At 42.3% G+C, this 21,464-nt stretch overlaps 1 protein-coding gene across 1 annotated transcript in view; it reads left to right on the top strand.

Moving 5' to 3' along the window:
- The first annotated feature begins 915 nt into the window (after positions 1 to 915).
- Positions 916 to 21,464, top strand: part of LOC146570163 (solute carrier family 23 member 2) — a 64,309-nt gene continuing 43,760 nt past the window's right edge. The window contains exons 1-2 of the mRNA XM_085283024.1: positions 916 to 1,210; positions 20,783 to 20,935. Coding sequence (XP_085139150.1) covers positions 1,139 to 1,210; positions 20,783 to 20,935 — 225 coding nt within the window. The 5' untranslated portion in view covers positions 916 to 1,138. The remainder of the gene's footprint in view (positions 1,211 to 20,782; positions 20,936 to 21,464) is intronic.

The raw sequence follows: 21,464 nt of genomic DNA, 5'->3' as shown, positions 1-21,464 counted from the left end.
CCCGTGACCCAGCTCCCGATAAGTGGAAGAAGATGGATGGATGGCTGGATGGTGTGTGTTGTCTGGCTTCTGCATAACAAAAAACAAAAAAAAGTAACTTTAGTGGTTGAATGTTATGGGTGATTAATTAATTTTCCAGTTCATTGTTTTCCCTAATAAATAACAATATTAGTTTTAGTTTAAAAAAAGGTTTAGATAGATTTCTAAAACATTTAAGTTTTCTTGTTTTATGAGAGGTGGTCAAATAAATTTGTTAACCACTGTTACAATGAGAAATGCAGAATCAAGTCTAGTTATAAGGTGTTTAGTTAAAGAAGGCAAGGTTTCTATAGGAGAAATACAGAAATCTGCATTTAAGCTTCTGAAATGCTTTATTGTTGTGTGAGCACTTAATTTTTCCATGTTGGACGTAAAATGCATAATTATGTAACGTCTTTGAACTAGTTTGCTCATGATAGCACTCGAGGTCAATCTCTTTATCACTGAGCTGTTGCAAATTAATAGACCACAAAAAAACAATTCTAGGAGAAAATAAATTATATTGCTTATAAGGAAAGATGATTGTGCGTCACAGTAAGTTTCAAAAGTTTTTTTAAATTAAGTTTTTGCCTCAGTGCAGTGAGCAAAATACAATGATTTGTGATTTATTTTAATACAGTTGCAATTAGTGTCGGGTATCGTAATGTGTCAAGTGGAAACATGGTATCCATGGATCCAATCCAAAGATGAACATCAAAAGCTGAAATCTGCCACTTTGTTAAATTCCTTAAATATTTCACCTGCAAATATTTGATAACAGTATGATTCATGTGTAAATAAAGATGCATGTGACAAACTTGCTTCGCTATTCTCAATAGGTCCATCATCACACAACAGCAGGCACATGACCCAAAGTCAGAGTAACTAGAGCTCACACTCACCCAGCAGCAGTCCAGAAAGTTTTCAGAGCCAAAGAGGAGATTACAAAATAACTAAGCCGTTCTCTTTCTGACTGCGATAGTCAGCATTCCTAGCGAAACTAGGGAAATGGGTTATTAATGTTGTCCCTTTTATTTCTGTGCTCAGTTAGAGATTTACTCCCACCTTGTGTGTTTTTGTATTTATGCGGAGTTTACAACACCTTGCCTGATTTTCCACAATGCATCTCACGACAGAAGAAACAATAGAGCTTGGACTCAATGACCAGGGGACAGACAATCCTGCATTTGGGGTAAGTGATGTGTTGTCTTTATCTGCTCTAAAGTTTCCACATTGATTTTCTTTCTTCTTTCGGCGCACCGGCTGATCTTGATTGATTTTTTTGGTGTCATAAGACTCCAACTCTGTCACAAAGACAAATGGAAAACATATAATAACACAGAGTCACTACTTAAGATTTTGACAATGTTGTATGTTTGCTTATATTAGCAGACTAGAGTTAAAAAAGAGCTACAGTGTGATATCCTTTCAATACAGCACTAAGAGCTAAATGTAAGCCACTCTGGAATGTGAAATCAACAAAGGGTGCATGTGTTGCCCAAAAGGAGGGATATGTAAGTGGAGCGGACTCCATGGCTGTTTGTGTATAAATGGGGAAAAAAAAGTTTAGACTGCATGTGGTGTTCAAGTGTACACAGCTGACTTTAAGGCTGATGTTTTCCTCTTCCTACCCATGGCAATTGACTGAAGAAAGAAAATTGGAACATAAACAAACTCCACTGCAGATGGGCAAGCACGTGAATCTGTCATCATCTGCAAAACTGGGCCTTGTTTATCATATTTAGCTAACCTTGTATTATATATCAAAGCCTCCTCCTTTGGGGAAAATCACATCTTCATTTCACGTCTCTCTTTTAAGTTAGTTTTATTAAAGTGCATTGTACACAACACGCATCTACAATTGTCAAAGTTTTGTTTTAGCCTTTTTGGAAGAAAGGTCTACTTATATTTTTCTCTTAAATTTTAACCTCTACAATAGTTATCTGGCAAAAACATGCTAAAAACAAGTGTTATAAGATTATTGTGTCCCTTGAGTCTGTAGGATTTATAATACATTTATGATCCTATGTGATATTTCATTTGAGCAACAAAGTCACTTTGAGAGAAGGAAAATCAACACACACACACACATGCACACACCCCCACACACCTTGGAAGAGCAAGAGATACACGACTAAAGTAATAACAGCTCGGACATCACCTGTCTCAACAAGGCCACTTTTCATCAGTATGTCCTCTTGTGGAACCAGGACATATTGATAAAAAGTGTACTGTGGCATCCAAACCCATGAGTAGTTATGAATTAACAGACGACCAATATCCACACTGACCGAGAAGTACCTGGCACCTGGTGCAATCAAAGCAAGAGATCCAGAGACTACAGCCAGCACAATGGGAACAATAGTGAGATGCATGGACACGATAAGCCAACTCTGGTAGAAAACAGCATTTTAACTGAGCATCTGCTGAGCTAAGGATAAAGCAACTGCCTCGTCTCAGGTATGAGATCAAGTAAATAAATGGTAAATGGCCTGCATTTGTATAGCGCTTTTCTAGTCCTTAAGGACCCCAAAGCGCTTTACACTACATTCAGTCATTCACCCATTCACACACACATTCACACACTGGCGATAGCAAGCTACATTGTAGCCACAGCTGCCCTGGGGCGCACTGACAGAGGCGTTGTGCATCAAGGATGCAAGTAAAGAAAGCCCCTGTGGTGAAGAAGAATCAGGAAAGCTAATGTTAGTCGGTCAATTGAGACAATACTAGCACATTGCTGAAGAAGCTAACAGCAGTCCACGATCACTTGGCAGAACTTGATCACCTGACCATCAGGCAACTCCTGTACATAGCTTAACGGTTGAGGTTAAACGTTAAATAAACAATCAGCTTATCTATGAATAGCTCACTTGTCTCTTTAACTTCTTGTTTTATTGTCGTCTAAATCCAATTTTAATGTATTCCAAGAGCTCTGGAGCAAAAGTGGTGTGGCACTGTATTAAAATGACCCTTTTTTTGGCTGTTTAATGTGATCAAACAGTGTTGAGATTACTTTTAATGGGAGAATGAAAAATCTAACTCAGTATATCAAAATCATCCATCCATCCATCTTCTTCATCTTATCCGGGGCCAGGTCGTGGGGACAGCAAGTTAAGCAGAGAAGCCCAGACCTCCCTCTCCCCGGCCACCTCCTCCAGCTTATTTGGCACCAAGGTGTCCCCAGGCCAGCCAAATAAGAGATATGATCTCTTCAGTTTGTCCTAGGTCTGCCCTGGAACCTCCTCCAGGTGGGACATACCCAGAACACCTCACTCAAGAGAAGCTCAGGAGGCATCCTTATCAGATGCCTGAACCACCTCAACGGGCTCCTTCCGATGTGGAGGAGCAGCGGCTCTACTCTGAGCCCCTCCCAGATGGCTGAATTACCCTTGGGAGGAAGCCCATTTCCGCTGCTTGTATTCGCAATTTCTCCAATCCTGCTGTCTATCTCCCGCTCCCTTCTCCTGTCACTCGCGAACAAGACCCTGAGATACTTAAACTCCTCTACTTGCGCAGGAACTCAAACCTGACCCAGAGTGGGCACTCTACCCTCTCCGGGTGGAGGTTGGAGAGGATATCAAAACCCAGACATGGTTTTGTAGCATATTGTTTGCCTCAGTTTTGAAAGGATGTAATGTATAGTCATTTTATTAAGTAGCATCTTACATAATAAACAAACCTAAAAACATTATCAAATAGACTTTTGGCAGTTAATATTGAGATGTCTGTAGAGTGAAAAGCATTTTAAACATTAAAGTGAGAAATCTGACTCAGTGACTCAAAACCCAGACAAATAAAAACAATGCAGCAACAGCTGAAGATTTGTTCAGCTGACCCTGACGTGAACAGCTTACCCACATCCAGTCATATGTATTTCTGTTATCTGTAGATGCTGGGTTACAGGAAGAGAGCCACTAGATGGAAGCAAATAATAACTGAAGCAAATGTCTGAAGATGCTTCTTGCTGGAGAGGAAATGTGGTACAGATGGGTTTGCAACTGAGTGGTTGAGACTGATGGAATGGTGACATTCACACAACAAGGTGTCAACTTTGTTTGACGAGATGAGTGCAGAGCAGTCAAAGGAGCTTGCAAAGAAAGGCGTCTGGACTTCTTTAAGTTGCTTGAAGACATTTCACCTCTCATCCGAGAAGCTTCTTCAGTTCTAAGGTCAAATGGTGGAGAGTCCTAGATTTAAACCCAGTGGGAGTAACCCCCCCAAAGAGGGACAAAAGGACCCCCTGATGATCCTCTAATCACATGAGTCAAGGTGTGAAAACGGGTGTGGGTCACAATCAGCCAGGGTTTCGGGTGAGCTCATTGTGAAACCTAGCCCCACCTTATCATGCGATTTCCTGAGGTGAGATGGCCCAGGATGTGAGTGGACGTTAAGGAGTCTGGGGAGGGAACTCAAAACTGGATTATAGATGGCAGACAGTTGGTGTCGTAAACCACCGTCTCTGTTCAAAGATGGTCGCTCACAGTGGACATAGATGGCTTATTTCACTCCTCTTTCAAACCATCTGTCCTCTCTGTCCAACATGTGAACATTGGCATCCTCGAAAGAGTGACCTTTATCCTTTAGATCCAAAATGGACTGCTGAGTCTTGTCCTGTGGAGGTGGCTCTTCTGTGTTGTGCCATGCGCTTGTGAAGTGGCTGTTTGGTCTCTCCAATGTAGAGGTCTGGGCATTCCTCGCTACACTGTACAGCATACAGCACATTGTTAAGTCTGTGTTTTGGAGTTTTGTCTTTCGGGTGAACCAGTTTTTGTCTGAGTGTGTTGCTGGGTCTGAAATGCACTGGGATGTCATGCTTGGAGAAAACTCTCCTAAGTTTTTCTGATACACCGGCTACATAGGGGATGACAATGTTGTTGCGTCTGTCTTTCTTATCCTCCCTCGCTGATGTCTGATCTTCTTTTCTGTGCCTCTTTGCTGACTTTATGAACGCCCAATTAGGATAACCGCATGTTTTGAGTGCTACATATGTGTGTTCCTTCTTTTTCCCTTTAGGCTTAGAGGGAACATGTTCTGCCCGGTGGTGTAGGGTCCTAATTACTCCAAGTTTGTGTTCCAGAGAGTGATGGGAGTCAAAGAGGAGGTACTGGTCCGTGTGTGTGGGCTTCCAGTAAACTTCGATGTTGAGGTTGCCATTCTCTTCAATGTGCACAGCGCAGTCCAGGAAAGGCAAACAGTCGTCCTTTGTGTCTTCCCTAGTGAACTTGATGTTTTTATCCAAGGCGTTAATGTTCGCAGTGAAAGATTCCACTTCTTGTGTCTTGATTTTGACCCAGGAGTCGTCTACATATCTGTACCAGTGGCTGGGTACTCTTCCTTTGAAAGAGCCTTCCTTTCCAATTCCTCCATGTAAAGGTTGGCTACAATAGGTGACACAGGGGAGCCCATGGCACAGCCACGTTTTTGTCTGTAGAAGCCTTCATTGTATTTGAAGTATGTTGTGGTAAGGCAGAGGTCTAACAGTGTGAAAATCTGATCGGGTGTGAAGTTGGTTCTGTCTTCTAAGGAGCTGTCTTTTTGTAGTCGTTTTCTGACAGTCTACACTGCCTCCGTGGTGGGTATGCAAGTGAAGAGAGAGACTACATCAAAGGACACCATGGTTTCATCTGGATCCAGGGTAAGTTTCTGGACCTTGTCGGTGAATTCGGTGGAGTTCTTGATGTGGTGTGGGGTGTTCCCCACGAGAGGTGCAAGGATGGTAGCAAGGTGTTTTGAAATGTTGTAAGTAGCTGAGTTTATGCTACTGACATGGGACACCTTCCTTGTGGATTTTAGGAAGTCCGTAAAAGCAGGGTATGGCATCCCCTGGGTAAAGGTGGTGATATGTAAGGCAGTCAATGATTTTGTCCTTTTCAAGGTCTTGAAGGCAAGCTATAACTTTCTTTTTTCTTTTTCTTTTTTATTTGTAGCTGCTTGTGGGGTCTCGCTTTAAGGCTTCGTAGGTATTGTTGTCACTGAGGAGAGTAATGATCTTTGTGTGGTAATCTGTAGTGTTTAGGACCACAGTGTATCTTCCCTTATCAACTGGTAAAATAGTGATGTTGTGGTCTTTGCTCAGGGAAGCGACGGCCTACTTTTCTTGTATTGTGAGGTTGGACGGAGGGACTTTGGCACTGGAGAGGGTGGCTGAGACTTTCATCCTGATTTGCTCTGCTTCTGTCGGTGATAATTTATTCATCTGTATGGCAGTTTCTGTGGCTGTGATGAGGTCCACTATGGGCAACTGTTGCGGAGAAATGGCAAAATTGAGTACTTTGGCTAATACTCTCTTTTCAGGTTCAGTGAGATTCCGGTCTGAAAAGATCTTTACCCATTTCTCCTGTCTTCAGGTGTGTTTTCTTCTCTGAGTTGTGTAGGTTCAGAATGAGGAGTGTGTGTTTTTGAAAGCAAGGTGTGAAATTTTCTATGTTGTCTTTCTTTTCCTTTAGAGCATAGGTGTCAAACTCTGGCCCGCGGGCCAGATTTGGCCCGCAGTGTAATTACATTTGGCCCGCGAAGCCATACCAAATTACTATTAGAGCTGGCCTACTGGTATTATACAGCTAATATATATTTTGTTTAGTATTAAGCTTTGCTTGTTCCATATTCAGTTTTTCAGCAAAACTTGTTTGAGTCAATAAGAAAAGATTGATTCTTATATCTGGAGGAAGATTTTTTTTCAATAAATATTAATGTTAGCCCGCGACATTGTTCCAGTTTTGAATTTTGGCCCACTGTGTATTTGAGTTTGACACCCCTGCTTTAGAGTGTTGGGCCTGCTGAGCCTTGTCCACAAACTTGTAAACCTCTTCTAAGATTGGAGAGGGTAGAAGGGTTTCCAGTTCCTGCAGAGTCTGGCTGATCTTGATCTGGATGGCATCTATAGTGAAATGGACCTGTCTTATCCTTTCACTTAAAAGCTGATTTTGGCTCAGACAAAAACTGGTTCACCCGAAAGACAAAACTCCAAAACACAGACTTAACAATGTGGTGTATGCTGTACAGTGTAGCGAGGAATGCCCAGACCTCTACATTGGAGAGACCAAACAGCCACTTCACAAGCGCATGGCACAACATAGAAGAGCCACCTCCACAGGACAAGACTCAGCAGTCCATCTGCATCTTAAGGACAAAGGTCACTCTTTCGAGGATGCCAATGTTCACATGTTGGACAGAGAGGACAGATGGTTTGAAAGAGGAGTGAAATAAGCCATCTATGTCCACTGTGAGCGACCATCTTAGAACAGAGGCGGTGGTTTACGACACCAACTGTCTGCCATCTATAATCCAGTTTTGAGTTCCCTCCCCAGACTCCTTAACGCCCACTCACATCCTGGGCCATCTCACTTCAGGAAATCGCATGATAAGGTGGGGCCAGGTTTCACAATGAGCTCACCCGAAACCCTGGCTGATTGTGACCCACACCCGTTTTCACACCTTGACTCATGTGATTAGAGGATCATCAGGGGGTCCTTTTGTCCCTCTTTGGGGGGATATTCTCACTGGGTTTAAATCTAGGACTCTCCGCCATTTGACCTTAGAACTGAAGAAGCTTCTCGGATGAGAGGTGAAACATCTTCAGGCAACTTAAAGAAGTCCAGACGCTTTTCTTTGCAAGCTCCTTTGACTACGATGACCTGGATGACTGAGAACCTTCACAGACATGAGTGCAGAGCACAACCTCTGAGACACAGCAGGTTTCAAAGACAGTTGTGTCCCACTGTGGACCTAGTGATGAAGACTTTAGTGAATTTTAGAACCTTCTGGTTCTAATATGTGAAGCACGTAGAAAGAATGCTGTTGCAATAGTATAGACCCTGTTAATACATAGTGATTAAGTACACTGACAAAGCGATGGATGGATGGATTTCATGAAGATTCCGCCATAACAACAGTGTCCAATAGTGTCTTTGCTTTGTCCTTGGTTGTTTTGGTTGGGTTGTCTTTCTCTCTTTTCTTTTTTTTCTTTTTTGTTGGCGCACGGGGCGGGAATGTTGTACAAGGAGAGGTGTTAGAAGTAAAATATTGACCGAATCACTGGATGATAATGAATGACATAATGAATGAGATGAATGACATGTCCATACCTGTTTGGTCGGGGGCCAGGTTCAAAATGACTTCATCTCATAATGTTGCCCAATAGGGTGAAAACTGTGCCACTTTTGTCAGAACACAAAAGGTGAGAAAGGAGGGAAGGCATGCTAGGAGGAAGCAAGAGAGAAATAAGGCTAGAATTGCAAAGGTGAAAGTGGTGAGATTCTAAATGAAGGGACTATGACTGGTAAAAGAAGAAGGAAGCTAGAAAGATTGTATAACATGATATACAAGGTCAGACATTTCTGTACACTCATTATGGGCATGTATGTCATGGTAGTTTGGGGCTTTTAATTCTTTCTTTGAATTCTACATCTTTAATGCATTTTTTTAAAAAAAAACAAGAATTAGGTGGACAAGTTCGAATTTATATTGGATTTCTTTAAACCATACAGGGTTAAAAACATACACACAGGCTCATATATATATACATACACTCACTTAGATATTTTAATAAATATGCTGAAGGTTCTCAAGTGTCTTTTGATTTGGCAGGTTTAAGGCCTGTTAACTTTTTATTAGTGCATCATGATTGAATAGAATTCGTAGTTTCTCTTTGCAAGAATGAAAAGGATTTCTTTGAAAGAACTCACTGGTTCAATAAATACTCAGATGAATTTGAAAATTTTAAGGAGGCGGCATTATTCTTAGAGCTTGACTCAGTGAAGCTCTATGATCTACAAAGTTTAACATCATTAAACTGGAAAGATGCAGACTAAAAACGAAGCCCCTGCTCCAGTATAAATACCTTCAATCACAACTGAAGTGTATGCTTTCTGGAGAAGATTTTTAGGGTAAGATGAGACAACAATTAAGCTACAGTATCTCGCCAGAATGGCAAGAGGTATACTGGTGGTTTAAAGGTGAGGCTTTCAAACCTCCCTGTATCAGCTATCAATGATGGTGTTTTTTTCACTTAATGGTGGCCTTCTTCACATGCTCCAACATCTGTATGGACTTCATTTTGAGAGTTCAAGTGAAATGTTATCAAAAAATGAAATTCTAATCCAAAATCAAGTACCTAGGCATGCAGACTGCTTCTAGAAATGTTTGTGAAAGAATGGGTCGTTCTAAGGGGCTCAACAAATTACAGTGTGATACTGTGGTAGGATGTCCTGTGTCACAAGTCCAGTCATGGAATTTTCATACTATTATTCCACAGTCAACTGTTAGTAATATATAACAGAGTGGAAACGATTGGGAAAAACATCCACAAAGTGGTATTCCACATTACAGTTTTTTCTGAATGCTTAAACCCTAACTGTGATTCCTGTAGCACAATCTCTAAAACTATTCAGACTTATAGCAAAACCACTCACTGAGTTTGCAAAACTAAAAGCACAAAAACTGCTTTGCACTCAGTTTGCAATTTTGTAACACACACTTTGCACAACTGTAGGCACAATTCACTGCACAACACTCAATTACCAAATTTCCAACACACTCCTAGCAAAAGTATACACATGTATGGCTATCATTAACACTAATTTGCCAATTGTCTGGCACACTTTCACATGTGAAACCTTTTTTAGATAATTAGTTCACTTTGCAATCAGCCTAAGCACTATAATACAGGTAAGCTGTGTGTGCGGAGTACAATGGAGGGAGCAGAAAGAGTGAGAAGTAGAGGAGGCCGAGGAAGAGGACGTGGAGGTGAAGAAGTAGGATGAAGAGGACGACAAGGACAAGGAGGAGCAAGAGGAAGACGAGGAGGGAGGAGAGGAAGATGAGGAGGGGTGAGAGGAAGGGTAGGAAGAGTAAGAAATAGAATCACTGATGACATCAGAGCTACAATAGTGGACCATGTAATCAACCGTGGAATGACCCTGAGGGTAGCTGGCCAACGGCTCCAGCCTAACTCGAGCCGCTACACTGTAGCAAGTACCATAAGGACATCTTGAAATGAGAATCGGTGAGTATAGTCACTTCGCACAAAGATTTGTAGCACTGCCATATGCCAATGAGAAACACACCAATACCATTGATGTAAAAATACTGAAATTGTTACTTTACAGAATTGCTAGATGACCAGATGCTGGGGGCAGAGGAAGCATGTTCACTGCAGACCAAGTAACCCATATAGTCATTATGGCGATTGCAAATAATCCTATACTTGGAAATAAACACTTGTGTTTGTTTTGATGTGTTTGAATAAACACCAGTACTTGAAGTTTGGATCCCTCTATGCTTATGGATCTATGACAGAAGTATGAGCTCAAACTGACATAGCCTACCTTGTGCACAGAGAAAGCAAAAGCCAGATGTGTTTTGTATTCATACCATCAGTGTGCAGTTGGCGCATTGTGTGCTTAGTAGATGATGGCTTGTGTGTACTGTTTGATACGGAAACACCATTTTTACGAAGGTGTGAAGAGTTAATCTAGCTGTGTTTTCTTTTACAAGAGAACTACAATGTTTTGATTATTGGGTGACAGGTTTTCTTATTTGTGTGAAGAGTTTTGCAAAATTAGCCAATAGTTACAATAAATGTGCTTAAGCAATCAGAAAAAACTGTAAATCACAAAGCAGCGTCAGCTGATGCTCAGGTGCATAATGGACAGAGGTCACCACTTCAGAGTCATTTGCTACAGACCTCTAAACTTTATGTATCTTTTAGATTAGCTCAAGAACGGTGCATGGAGAATTTCATGCAATGGATTTCCTTGTCAGAGCAATTCCATCTGAGCCTTACATCACCAAGTGCAATGCAAAGCATCATATACAGTGGTTTAAAGCATACTGGCACTAGACTCTAGAGCTGTAGAGACATGTTCTCTGGAGTAAAAATTGTGCGTCTCAATCTGGCAATGCAATGGACAGGTCTAGCTTTGGTGGTTACCAGAAGAATTGTACTTATCTGGCTGCACTGTGCCATGTATAAAGTTTGGTGGAGGCAAATTATAGAGTTGGGTTTTTCTCAAAAGCCAGGTTCAGCCCCATAGTTCCAATGAAAGGAACTCTTAATGGTTCAGCATTTCAAGATATTTTGGAAAATTTCATATTCTTAACTTTGTGGGAACAGTTTGGGGATGGCCCTTCCTGTTCCAACATGACTTTGCACCAGTGCACAAAGCAAGGTCTATAAAGATATGGATGAGCAAGTTTGGTGTAGTGTGGAAAGACTTGACTGGCCTGCAAAGAGTCCTGACGTCAACCCAACAGAACATAGTTGTGATGGATTAGAGTGGAGACTGTAAGCCTAAACCCAACACTCCAAAACCTAACAAACCTAACAGCCTAACACCCCTAAACCTTGTGGACAGGCTTCCCAAAAGAGTTGATGCTGTTATACCTGCAAAGAGTTGTGCAACACGAAATTAAATCCTATGGATTAAGAACAGATTGTCACTCAAGTTCATACAGCTGTGAAGCCAGACGAGCAAATACATCTGGCAATATAATGTCGCTATAGCTTTGTGTTAAATGAGGTTAAACTGCGGTTTATTTCTTGTTTGAGCTGCTCCAGGTTTTCATATTATTTTAGAGGACTTTGTGAATGACACTTTTCATTTTGGATTTTAGGTCCATACTAATGTTCTCTAAATCCAAACAAACTTTGGCAGCATAGGTGGTTGGACCCGTTCACTCTCAGCACCCCTTTTGTTTGACCTGACTGTCTGTTGGCATTACTATGAGGGTAAATATGTTGTAAATGTGAGAGCTTGTAAAATAAAAGGAGAGAATGTGTAGAAAAAATATGAACTTGTAATTTGAAATGCTTGCGTGTAAAAAATGTTCACATACTTGTGATTTAAATTTATAGAAAAAATATTCACAAATTCAAGGATGGACATTTTCTCAAATATATAACGAGAACTGCAAATTTTTGTATTGTTATTTGTTTTACTATGTACAACTGCAACCATGTGATCAAAACCAGTCAAAAATAGAGTCTTTGTAGAAATGGTGCACAGTGGCACTGCTTCGGGATATTGTGTTGCAACCAGAAATAATAAAAAGCACTATCTGCTTGGATGCTGGTGAAATTGCTCAATGAGGTCCATGCCAATGCATTCAATGGGACCCCCATTAATGATAGCAGGTGCAAAGACGCTAGATGCTAGGACCGTGGAGAGATATCAGAAGTGGAAGTGTGATTAAACGTTGGACTCCACTGGCTGCAATGGGGATGCACCACAGGGCCTCCTTGGGGCTGAGATCGGCCATCAGCTGTGGGTCCCTGCCAGCTCCCTGCTGCAAGGTGATCCTTAGCCAGCATTATGGCCAGCTTGAGACTTGCTGGCTGATGACAGCCAAACTGACTCTGCTGTTTATGCTGGGAACCCCTCCATAAGCTGCATCAGTGTCAGCATGTTCAACAGCTAAGCTTCCCCCAGGCTACTCAATTGTGGAGCCTCCTAGTGTAGGCGAATGGCTAACCTCTCACCCCCATCTCCCCTTCCAGGAACCAATAGCAGTGATGCTCATGCAAGAGTCCCAGTCGGTCCATGATGATTTGCTGGATGTTGAGAAAGCAATTCCTAACAACCACCTAAAGGCTAAGCTCTAAGCTGCCACTTCTACCAGAAGCAGCAGCCACAGTGAGCATTCAAATATCCTTGGGCAAGATACTAACCCCATGTTTGCCTACTGGTGGTGGTCAGAGGGCCCGGTGGCGCCTGTGTCCGGCAGCCTCGCCTCTGTCAGTGCGCCTCAGGGCAGCTGTGGCTACAATGTAACTTGCTATCGCCAGTGTGTGAATGTGTGTGTGAATGGGTGAATGACTGAATGTAGTGTAAAGCGCTTTGGGGTCCTTAAGGACTAGAAAAGCGCTATACAAATGCAGGCCATTTTTTTTTTCATTCTCGGGTGCCCAGCACGTCTCCGCCGTGGCCTGTAAAACTTCAGGGAAGTCCTGGGGGTCCTCCCTCTTGTCCATTGGGTGGAGCGTCAATGCTCGGACTCTGGGGAGCAGAAACAGCGGTAGTGAGGAGCCAGCCCAAGCAAGCAGACATTTGAGCAGCCTTATCTGCCGCTTGGACTGTTCCTGCCGCTTGTCTAGAAGATGGCGCTGTGTCCCCACCAGGTCAGTCACTATCTTGGCTTGCACCTCCACTGGCTGAGCAGACCACGGATCCATCGTGACATGCCTAAGTTTTTGGAACGCTATAGCAACAACCCAGACAGTTTATCCAGTTTATATAATGCTTTTTAAACACTCTTTCTCCAGCCGACACCACAAAACTGAACACACTGGTCCATCCCTCCCCTAGAACTGAGCCACAAACCACACGCCTCCACAGTGACTTAAAGTGTGATGTACTGATGCCCCTGAGTCACAATGCTGTGATACAGAATGAGGGCTCTGAGGTGAAGTAAAATGCGCTTTTACTGCCAACAGCGGAGCAAACTGAGTAAAATGACTGCTGAAATATGGACAGAATGTCTGTCAAATTTCAGAGCGAAAGCTAATGTCAGGGCAGCACACTGATCAGTGTATTTATGGATGTGAGTGAAGTTGCCCCCCCCCACCTTCTTCAAATCCAACAAAAGTGGTATCAAACGTTTGTGCTACGTTTGTGCTGGTTTGTGCTGCAAAAATTTTCGTTTGTGCTACTATCATTTTAAAGATATTAATAAAAATTTCTAGAGGTCATCAGAGGTCAACCAGCCCCCCCACATTAATTAAATCAAACAAAATGGGTGTCAATCAACTGTGCTACGTTTGTGCTGGTTTGTGCTACTAAAATTGTCGTTTGTGCTACTATCATTTTAAAGATATTAACAAAGATTTCGAGAGGTCAACAGAGGTCAACCAGCCACCCCATATTAATGGAATCAAACAAAATTGATGTCAAACGTTTGTGCTGGTTTGTGCTGCAAAAATGTTTGTTTGTGCTGCTAACATTTTAAATTTTTAATAAAATAACATCTTGATGCGTACTTAATCATCCAGGTAAGTAAATCCCAAAAGGTTGATTCTGTTTATCTGGACATTTTCAGTTGGAGAAACGTTTTGTCACTCATCCAAGTGACTTCTTCAGTCTCAGCTGACTGCAGGTTTCCCCAACCTTATAAACAGTACACATGTGAGTGAAATTGGTCCCCCTACCTTCTTCAAATCGAACAAAATTGATGTCAAACATTTGTCCTGCAAATTATTTTGTTTGTGCAGGTTATGTTTCCCTAAGAGTGAGAAACATAACCTGTGAGAGAGAGATGTTACATCTGTCTTCACTTGCAGCCCAGTCATAGAAGCGTTGGAGGTAGTTCATAAGAGATTACAGGATCACCCCAACCTCAGCAACAGGACCACTCTCAGCACTGATCAGTTGTGTTTGCTTTTGGAACTGTGTCTTAATTCCACTTCCATTTTGCATAAGGGTCAGTACAGGCGGAAACCTAGGTGTGCCATGGGTTCCCACAGGCCCCTGGTCAAAGTCACCAAACCAGTTCGTAAGCAGGTACAGGTGTGGCCAGAAGGGTCCTCAGAGGCACTGCAAGACTGCTTTTCCACCACAGGCTGCTACACACGACAACACCACAGACTTTAAGGAATATACAGAAAGTGTTACTGCCTACATCCCAAAATGCATTGATGATGTCACAGAGACCAGGTGTCACGGGTTGCTTAGAGGATCCACTCGCAGGACTCATGAGTAGCGTTTAAACAGAGACGGTTTATTTACAGATCTTCACCAAGTGTATGTACTATATACAAGACGTGAGGGGCAGGGCTCCAGGGAAAACAGGGAAATCACACACGCGCTCAGTTCAACCTCTCTCTTCTCTGCTAGCGACCAGTCACTCCTTCCACACTCCACATGGGGAAACACGGGGAATCTAGGAACAAAGAAACACTCGTTAAGTCTCTGAGACGGAGGCACAGGAAACTTGAGCTAGACGTGTACTGACTAGAGCCTTCACAACAATCCAGCATTGAACAGCTGATCTCCTCCTTCTAATATACCAGCTGGTCTGATGAGGCCCAGGTGTTCCCAATCCAGGAAGGCGTGGACTGAGGGCGTGAAGCCGCCATGCGTTCCGCCCCTGCAAAACAGGGCAGAGAAGAAGAGAGGGGGAGAGAGAGGGAAAAAGAGAAGAGAAGGAGGGCTAGGAGTGGAGAGATTCTGATCAGCACCTTGCCGATCCTCCAGATCTTGACACCAGGCCTATCACTGTCCGGGCCAATCAGAAACCATGGCTCACAGGTCAGGTTTAAATGCTCCTAAGGTTGAAAAATGCAAGCCTTCAGAGCCGGGAATTAGGTGAGCCAAAGAACAGCAAGGGCAAACCTGTCACGTGGCATCAGCTACAGCAAAGCTTCAGCGACAGCAGAGATACTTGAGGCAGTGGCAAGGAATACAAACCATCACAGACTACAAGCCTACTCTGCAGACCGTGGTGACACAATCCCCAGACAGTGTGTGGAGATCCCTTGCCAAAATCAGTACTGTCGTTCCCACATGCCTCAAAGCCTCCAACATCATTACTGTTCCCAAGAAGTCATCTACCTCCTGCTTTAAGGACTACTGTCCTGTCAAACTCACCTCCATCATTATGAAGTGCTTTGAACGGTTAGTCATGCATCAAATCAAATTATCGCTTTCGTCAAAATGCTCAAGTGATGATGGAATTTCAACTGCCCCTTACTCAGTCCTCACGCATCTCAACACTAGAGACTCATATGTCAGAGCGCTGTTCATAGACTTCAGTTCAGCCTTCAGCATCATCATTCCCCAGCAGCTCATTCACAAACTGGATCTGCTGGGGATCAGCACCTTGCTGTATAACTGGCTGCTAGATTTCTTGACAGGAAGACAGCAGACAGTACGGGTCGACAGCAACAACTCCAGCCCAAGAACACAGAATATGGGGGCTCCCCAAGGATGTGTGTTGAGCCCCCTTCTCTTTACTCTGCTGACCCACGACGAGATCTACTACAGGGGTGAAGTTAACCATCTGGCAGAGTGGTAAAGCAACAACAACCTGTCCCTGAATGTGGAGAAGACCAACAGCGACTCTACTTCCTCTGCAAACTGAGAAGCACAAGTATGACTCCTGCAGGAAAAAATGACAACGGGTAGTAAGAGCAGCTGCACCTGCCTCATCTGGAAGGTGCTCTCTATTACAGGTGACTCCACTCATCCCTTCAGCAGCGTCTTCAGTTTGCTGCCATCAGGAAGGATACTGAAGAGCCTCCGGGCCAGAACACACAGACTGAGAGACAGCTTCGTCCATCGAGAAGGGGGGGCCCAAGGGTACATCTTTCACCATCCTACAATGCTGTGATTGTAGCCATTCCCCACTTTCTGTGAATGGTACTCATGGCCATTAATCAGTAGGCTTTGATTAGTTGTCATTGATCAATGGTCATAAGAATTTGCATACTAACAATCATGGAACTAACCCCTCAGCCCATTGTTCATTCAGTGGTGCTAGTTTCCTTCACTATGCAAATGTGTACTGTTTATAAAGTTGGGGAAACCTGCAGTCAGCTGAGACTGAAGAAGTCACTTGGATGAGTGACGAAACGTTTCTCCAACTGAAAATGTCCAGATAAACAGAATCAACCTTTTGGGATTTACTTACCTGGATGATTAAGCACACATCAAGACGTTATTTTATTAAAAATTTAAAATGTTAGCAGCACAAACAAACATTTTTGCAGCACAAACCAGCACAAACGTTTGACATCAATTTTGTTTGATTCCATTAATATGGGGTGGCTGGTTGACCTTTTGACCTTTACCTTTTCATTAATATCTTTCAAACAGAAGCAGCACAAACGACAATTTTAGCAGCACAAACCAGCACAAACGTAGCACAGTTGATTGACACTCATTTTGTTTGATTCAATTAATGTGGGGGGCTGGTTGACCTCTGATGACCTCTAGAAATTTTTATTAATATCTTTAAAATGATAGTAGCACAAACGAAAATTTTTGCAGCACAAACCAGCACAAACGTAGCACAAACGTTTGATACCACTTTTGTTGGATTTGAAGAAGGTGGGGGGGCCACTTCACTCACATTATTTATGGCTAGTTAGCTAACACCTTTACCATTAACTAAAATAGTCATGAAGGATTTTCATGTCTGTGTTGGTTTTCTCATTAATCACAGTAGTAATGTACTAAATAAATATTTGAAGGAAACTTACAGTGGCTCTCTGTGCTCTGTGGCTGTGAATCCACCATGGCAGACAAGACAGTGGGGAATGAGACTACTTGGTCTTCTTTTTCTTTGATTGGCTGACGCCCAACCTTGTCACACTCTCTGTGGTTTTAGTCATATTATTAAAATCTTTGATCCCTTTGTTTCTTTTCTCACCACTTATCTTGCATCCACACCTTTATACAGGGAGTGCAGAATTATTAGGCAAATGAGTATTTTGTCCACATCATCCTCTTTATGCATGTTGTCTTACTCCAAGCTGTATAGGCTCGAAAGCCTACTACCAATTAAGCATATTAGGTGATGTGCATCTCTGTAATGAAAAGGGGTGTGGTCTAATGACATCAACACCCTATATCAGGTGTGCATAATTATTTGGCAACTTCCTTTCCTTTGACAAAATGGGTCAAAAGAAGGACTTGACAGGCTCAGAAAAGTCAAAATTAGTGAGATATCTTGCAGAGGGATGCAGCAGTCTCAAAATTGCAAAGCTTCTGAAGCGTGATCATCGAACAATCAAGCGTGTGAATGTGTGTGTGAATGGGTGGATGACTGGATATGTAAAGCGCTTTGGGGTCCTTAGGGACTAGTAAAGCGCTATATAAATACAGGCCATTTACCAATCAAGCGTTTCATTCAAAATAGTCAACAGGGTCGCAAGAAGCGTGTGGAAAAACCAAGGCGCAAAATAACTGCCCATGAACTGAGAAAAGTCAAGCGTGCAGCTGCCAAGATGCCACTTGCCACCAGTTTGGCTATATTTCAGAGCTGCAACATCACTGGAGTGCCCAAAAGCACAAGGTGTGCAATACTCAGAGACATGGCCAAGGTAAGAAAGGCTGAAAGACGACCACCGCTGAACAAGACACACAAGCTGAAACGTCAAAACTGGGCCAAGAAATATCTCAAGACTGGTTTTTCTAAGGTTTTATGGACTGATGAAATGAGAGTGAGTCTTGATGGGCCAGATGGATGGGCCCGTGGCTGGATTGGTAAAGGGCAGAGAGCTCCAGTCCGACTCAGACGCCAGCAAGGTGGAGGTGGAGTACTGGTTTGGGCTGGTATCATCAAAGATGAGCTTGTGGGGCCTTTTCGGGTTGAGGATGGAGTCAAGCTCAACTCCCAGTCCTACTGCCAGTTTCTGGAAGACACCTTTTTCAAGCAGTGGTACAGGAAGAAGTCTGCATCCTTCAAGAAAAACATGATTTTCATGCAGGACAATGCTCCATCACACGCGTCCAAGTACTCCACAGCGTGGCTGGTAAGAAAGGGTATAAAAGAAGAAAAACTAATGACATGGCCACCTTGTTCACCTGATCTGAACCCCATTGAGAACCTGTGGTCCATCATCAAATGTGAGATTTACAAGGAGGGAAAACAGTACACCTCTCTGAACAGTGTCTGGGAGGCTGTGGTTGCTGCTGCACGCAATGTTGATGGTGAACAGATCAAAACACTGACAGAATCCATGGATGGCAGGCTTTTGAGTGTCCTTGCAAAGAAAGGTGGCTATATTGGTCGCTGATTTGTTTTTGTTTTGTTTTTGAATGTCAGAAATGTATATTTGTGAATGTGGAGATGTTATATTGGTTTCACTGGTAAAAATAAATAATTGTAATGGGTATATATTTGTTTTTTGTTAAGTTGCCTAATAATTATGCACAGTAATAGTCACCTGCACACACAGATATCCCCCTAAAATAGCTAAAACTAAAAACAAACTAAAAACTACTTCCAAAAACATTCAGCTTTGATATTAATGAGTTTTTTGGGTTCATTGAGAACATGGTTGTTGTTCAATAATAAAATTATTCCTCAAAAATACAACTTGCCTAATAATTCTGCACTCCCTGTATATTACGTTGTATGGGGTATTTTCATGACAGGCTATCAGGGGTTCTGACCCTACACTATTTTCTCCATCATAGCATAACCAGATGTACAGTAAGAGAGATTCTTGTGGCCTCTCCAGAAGATAAATAGCTGCTCAATCCCCTCCAACCAGCATTTGCACTTGTCTAATGGTAGCATTACACTCCCAGTAGCTCACATTTCCCGACATCATATTTCCTTTCAGCAGCACAGATGCTGGGAGAAAAAGCCACATGGGTTTAACTTACCATCTGGGGCCAATCACTTAAAGGCCAGTTTAGTAAGAGTACTATTTTTTTTTTCATAAATTACTGATAATAAATAGCAAAAAGAAAGCACTGATAATTGCATGGAGGGTGTCCATGCAATTTTAGAAGGAGCAGAAATGCTATTGTTTGGACATTTTTCTGCTTTTACATAGACCAGCAAGGGCATTAGTAAGACCAAATGGCATCACCAAGTATTTAAAATGTCCCAAATGAGTGGTAAAAGTAGTTTTCCACTCATCCTTTTCTTTTATGTTTATAAGCATTACACAGATCTAATTTTGTAAAAACATTATGGTGCCTCAAAAGCTGAACTGAACAGAAGTAATCTGGTGATTTGATTTAACCTCTGGTAACCCCCAGCAATCAGAAAATGGCCTAAGAGTCTTACTCTTCTTTTAGACAAAGAAAAACTTCATAGGAGGGAAAGCTTTAACACTTTTTAAGCTCTCCCAATTGATACCAATCACTGTGGAAGAAGTGGGGTGAATGGCTATGGTCACTGAGGCCAGAATTACTTGTCACAATTACGGTGCACATTTGGTCTATAGCTGCTCCATGAATAAATGTTGCACATGCTTGTGTTGGCCCAAAGACAAACCTTGTTTAGATAAAGCCATATAGGTATGGCAGCTGAGTCTCTTGAGTCCAGTATTTGGCCAGATAATTCTGTCGTGTTTTGCAAGAAGTTATTAGCAACAGATAAATACTCAGATAAGATAGGGGAGCTGTTACTGGCAGGCCAGAGGATCCCAGGGACAGTGGAAGAAGAAAGTGGTGGAGACTGGACAGGCAGTTGAGTAAAAGGGGAATATGTCTTTTGCAAGCAGGCAAGCAACTTAAAGAGACAGGTAAGTGAGACAGTGAACCTGAGCTCAGTTTTCCCACAAAGCACAAGCATTGCATTTCACCAGGAAGTCACAGACAAACAAAAATTCAGGATTCATAACTGCCAAAGCAGGGGCAAAGCAAGAGGATCACAGAGCCACATTACTACCATGCATGTAGTAATGCCATCTGGCAGAATATGGAAGCACAATACTACCGCAAGCAGTTAAGGAAATGGAATACAAGCTCCAACTGGAGGCAGCATCTGTAAGGAAAAAAAAGCAACTCCAGCTGAGAAAGTAACACTTTCACAGCAATTTGCAGGAGCACTTATTAAAAGATTTGAGTGTATATTGGCCTTTTATGTAAAAACATACATACAAGCTCAAATATATACATACATTAAAAAAAAATCCTAAATAAATTCAAACTTGTGCATACAATTAATTGGGATTTAAAGTAATTAAAATTTCAAACAGTTGCTGAAATGATGCAGAGGAAGAAATGCATTGCAGTGGATTAAACTAATTATTGCTAAATTAATGACTAATTAATGACTAATGACTTTTGCTGTGCTTCTCTTAAAGGACAAAGACGACGAACAGCCACAGCTGACAGCTGATCCTGGGGAGTCTCACACAGAGGAAACCCTAGAAGAGACAACAGGAAAAAAAATTGATTTAGTTTACTCCCTTAATGACAGGCCACCATGGTACCTCTGCATTTTGCTTGGCTTCCAGGTAAATCTATCTTCTGACTTGTTTAATGGATAATAATAATAATGGATTGGATTTATATAGCGCTTTTCAAGGCACCCAAAGCGCTTTACAATGCCACTATTCATTCACTCTCGCATTCACACACTGGTGGTTTAGCCCAGTGTCACAGCAGAAAACTGTATCTAACCTTGCTACTACTGCAGGAAAACATTCTGCTTTCATTTATTGAACATCTTTGATTGGCTGTAGCTCTGGAGGTAGAGCCGGTCATCTACTGATTGAAAGGTTGGTAGGGCAAGCCAGCCTGCTCAAGTCTGCGTGCCAAGGTATCCTTGGGCAATATAGTAAACCCCAAGTTGCTTTCCAATACATTCACTGTGAAAGTGTGACTGTTAGAAAGACAGCACTTAGGTGCAGAAAAAAAAGTGCTTGTGTGAATGGGCGAATAAGTGCTTTGAGTGCTCAAATAGAAAAGGGGTATATAAGAAACAGTCCATTTACTCTTATAATGAAGCCTCTTGATGTTAGATCAATGCCAAAGCAAGGAGAC

This window comes from Mchenga conophoros, linkage group LG7 (genome assembly GCF_057382185.1).
Source record: "Mchenga conophoros isolate Kocher_MC1m ecotype Shallow Benthic linkage group LG7, M_conophoros_male_GT1.1, whole genome shotgun sequence".
Taxonomy (NCBI): Eukaryota; Metazoa; Chordata; class Actinopteri; order Cichliformes; family Cichlidae; genus Mchenga; species Mchenga conophoros.
This window is presented reverse-complemented; position numbering and strand designations above follow the sequence as displayed.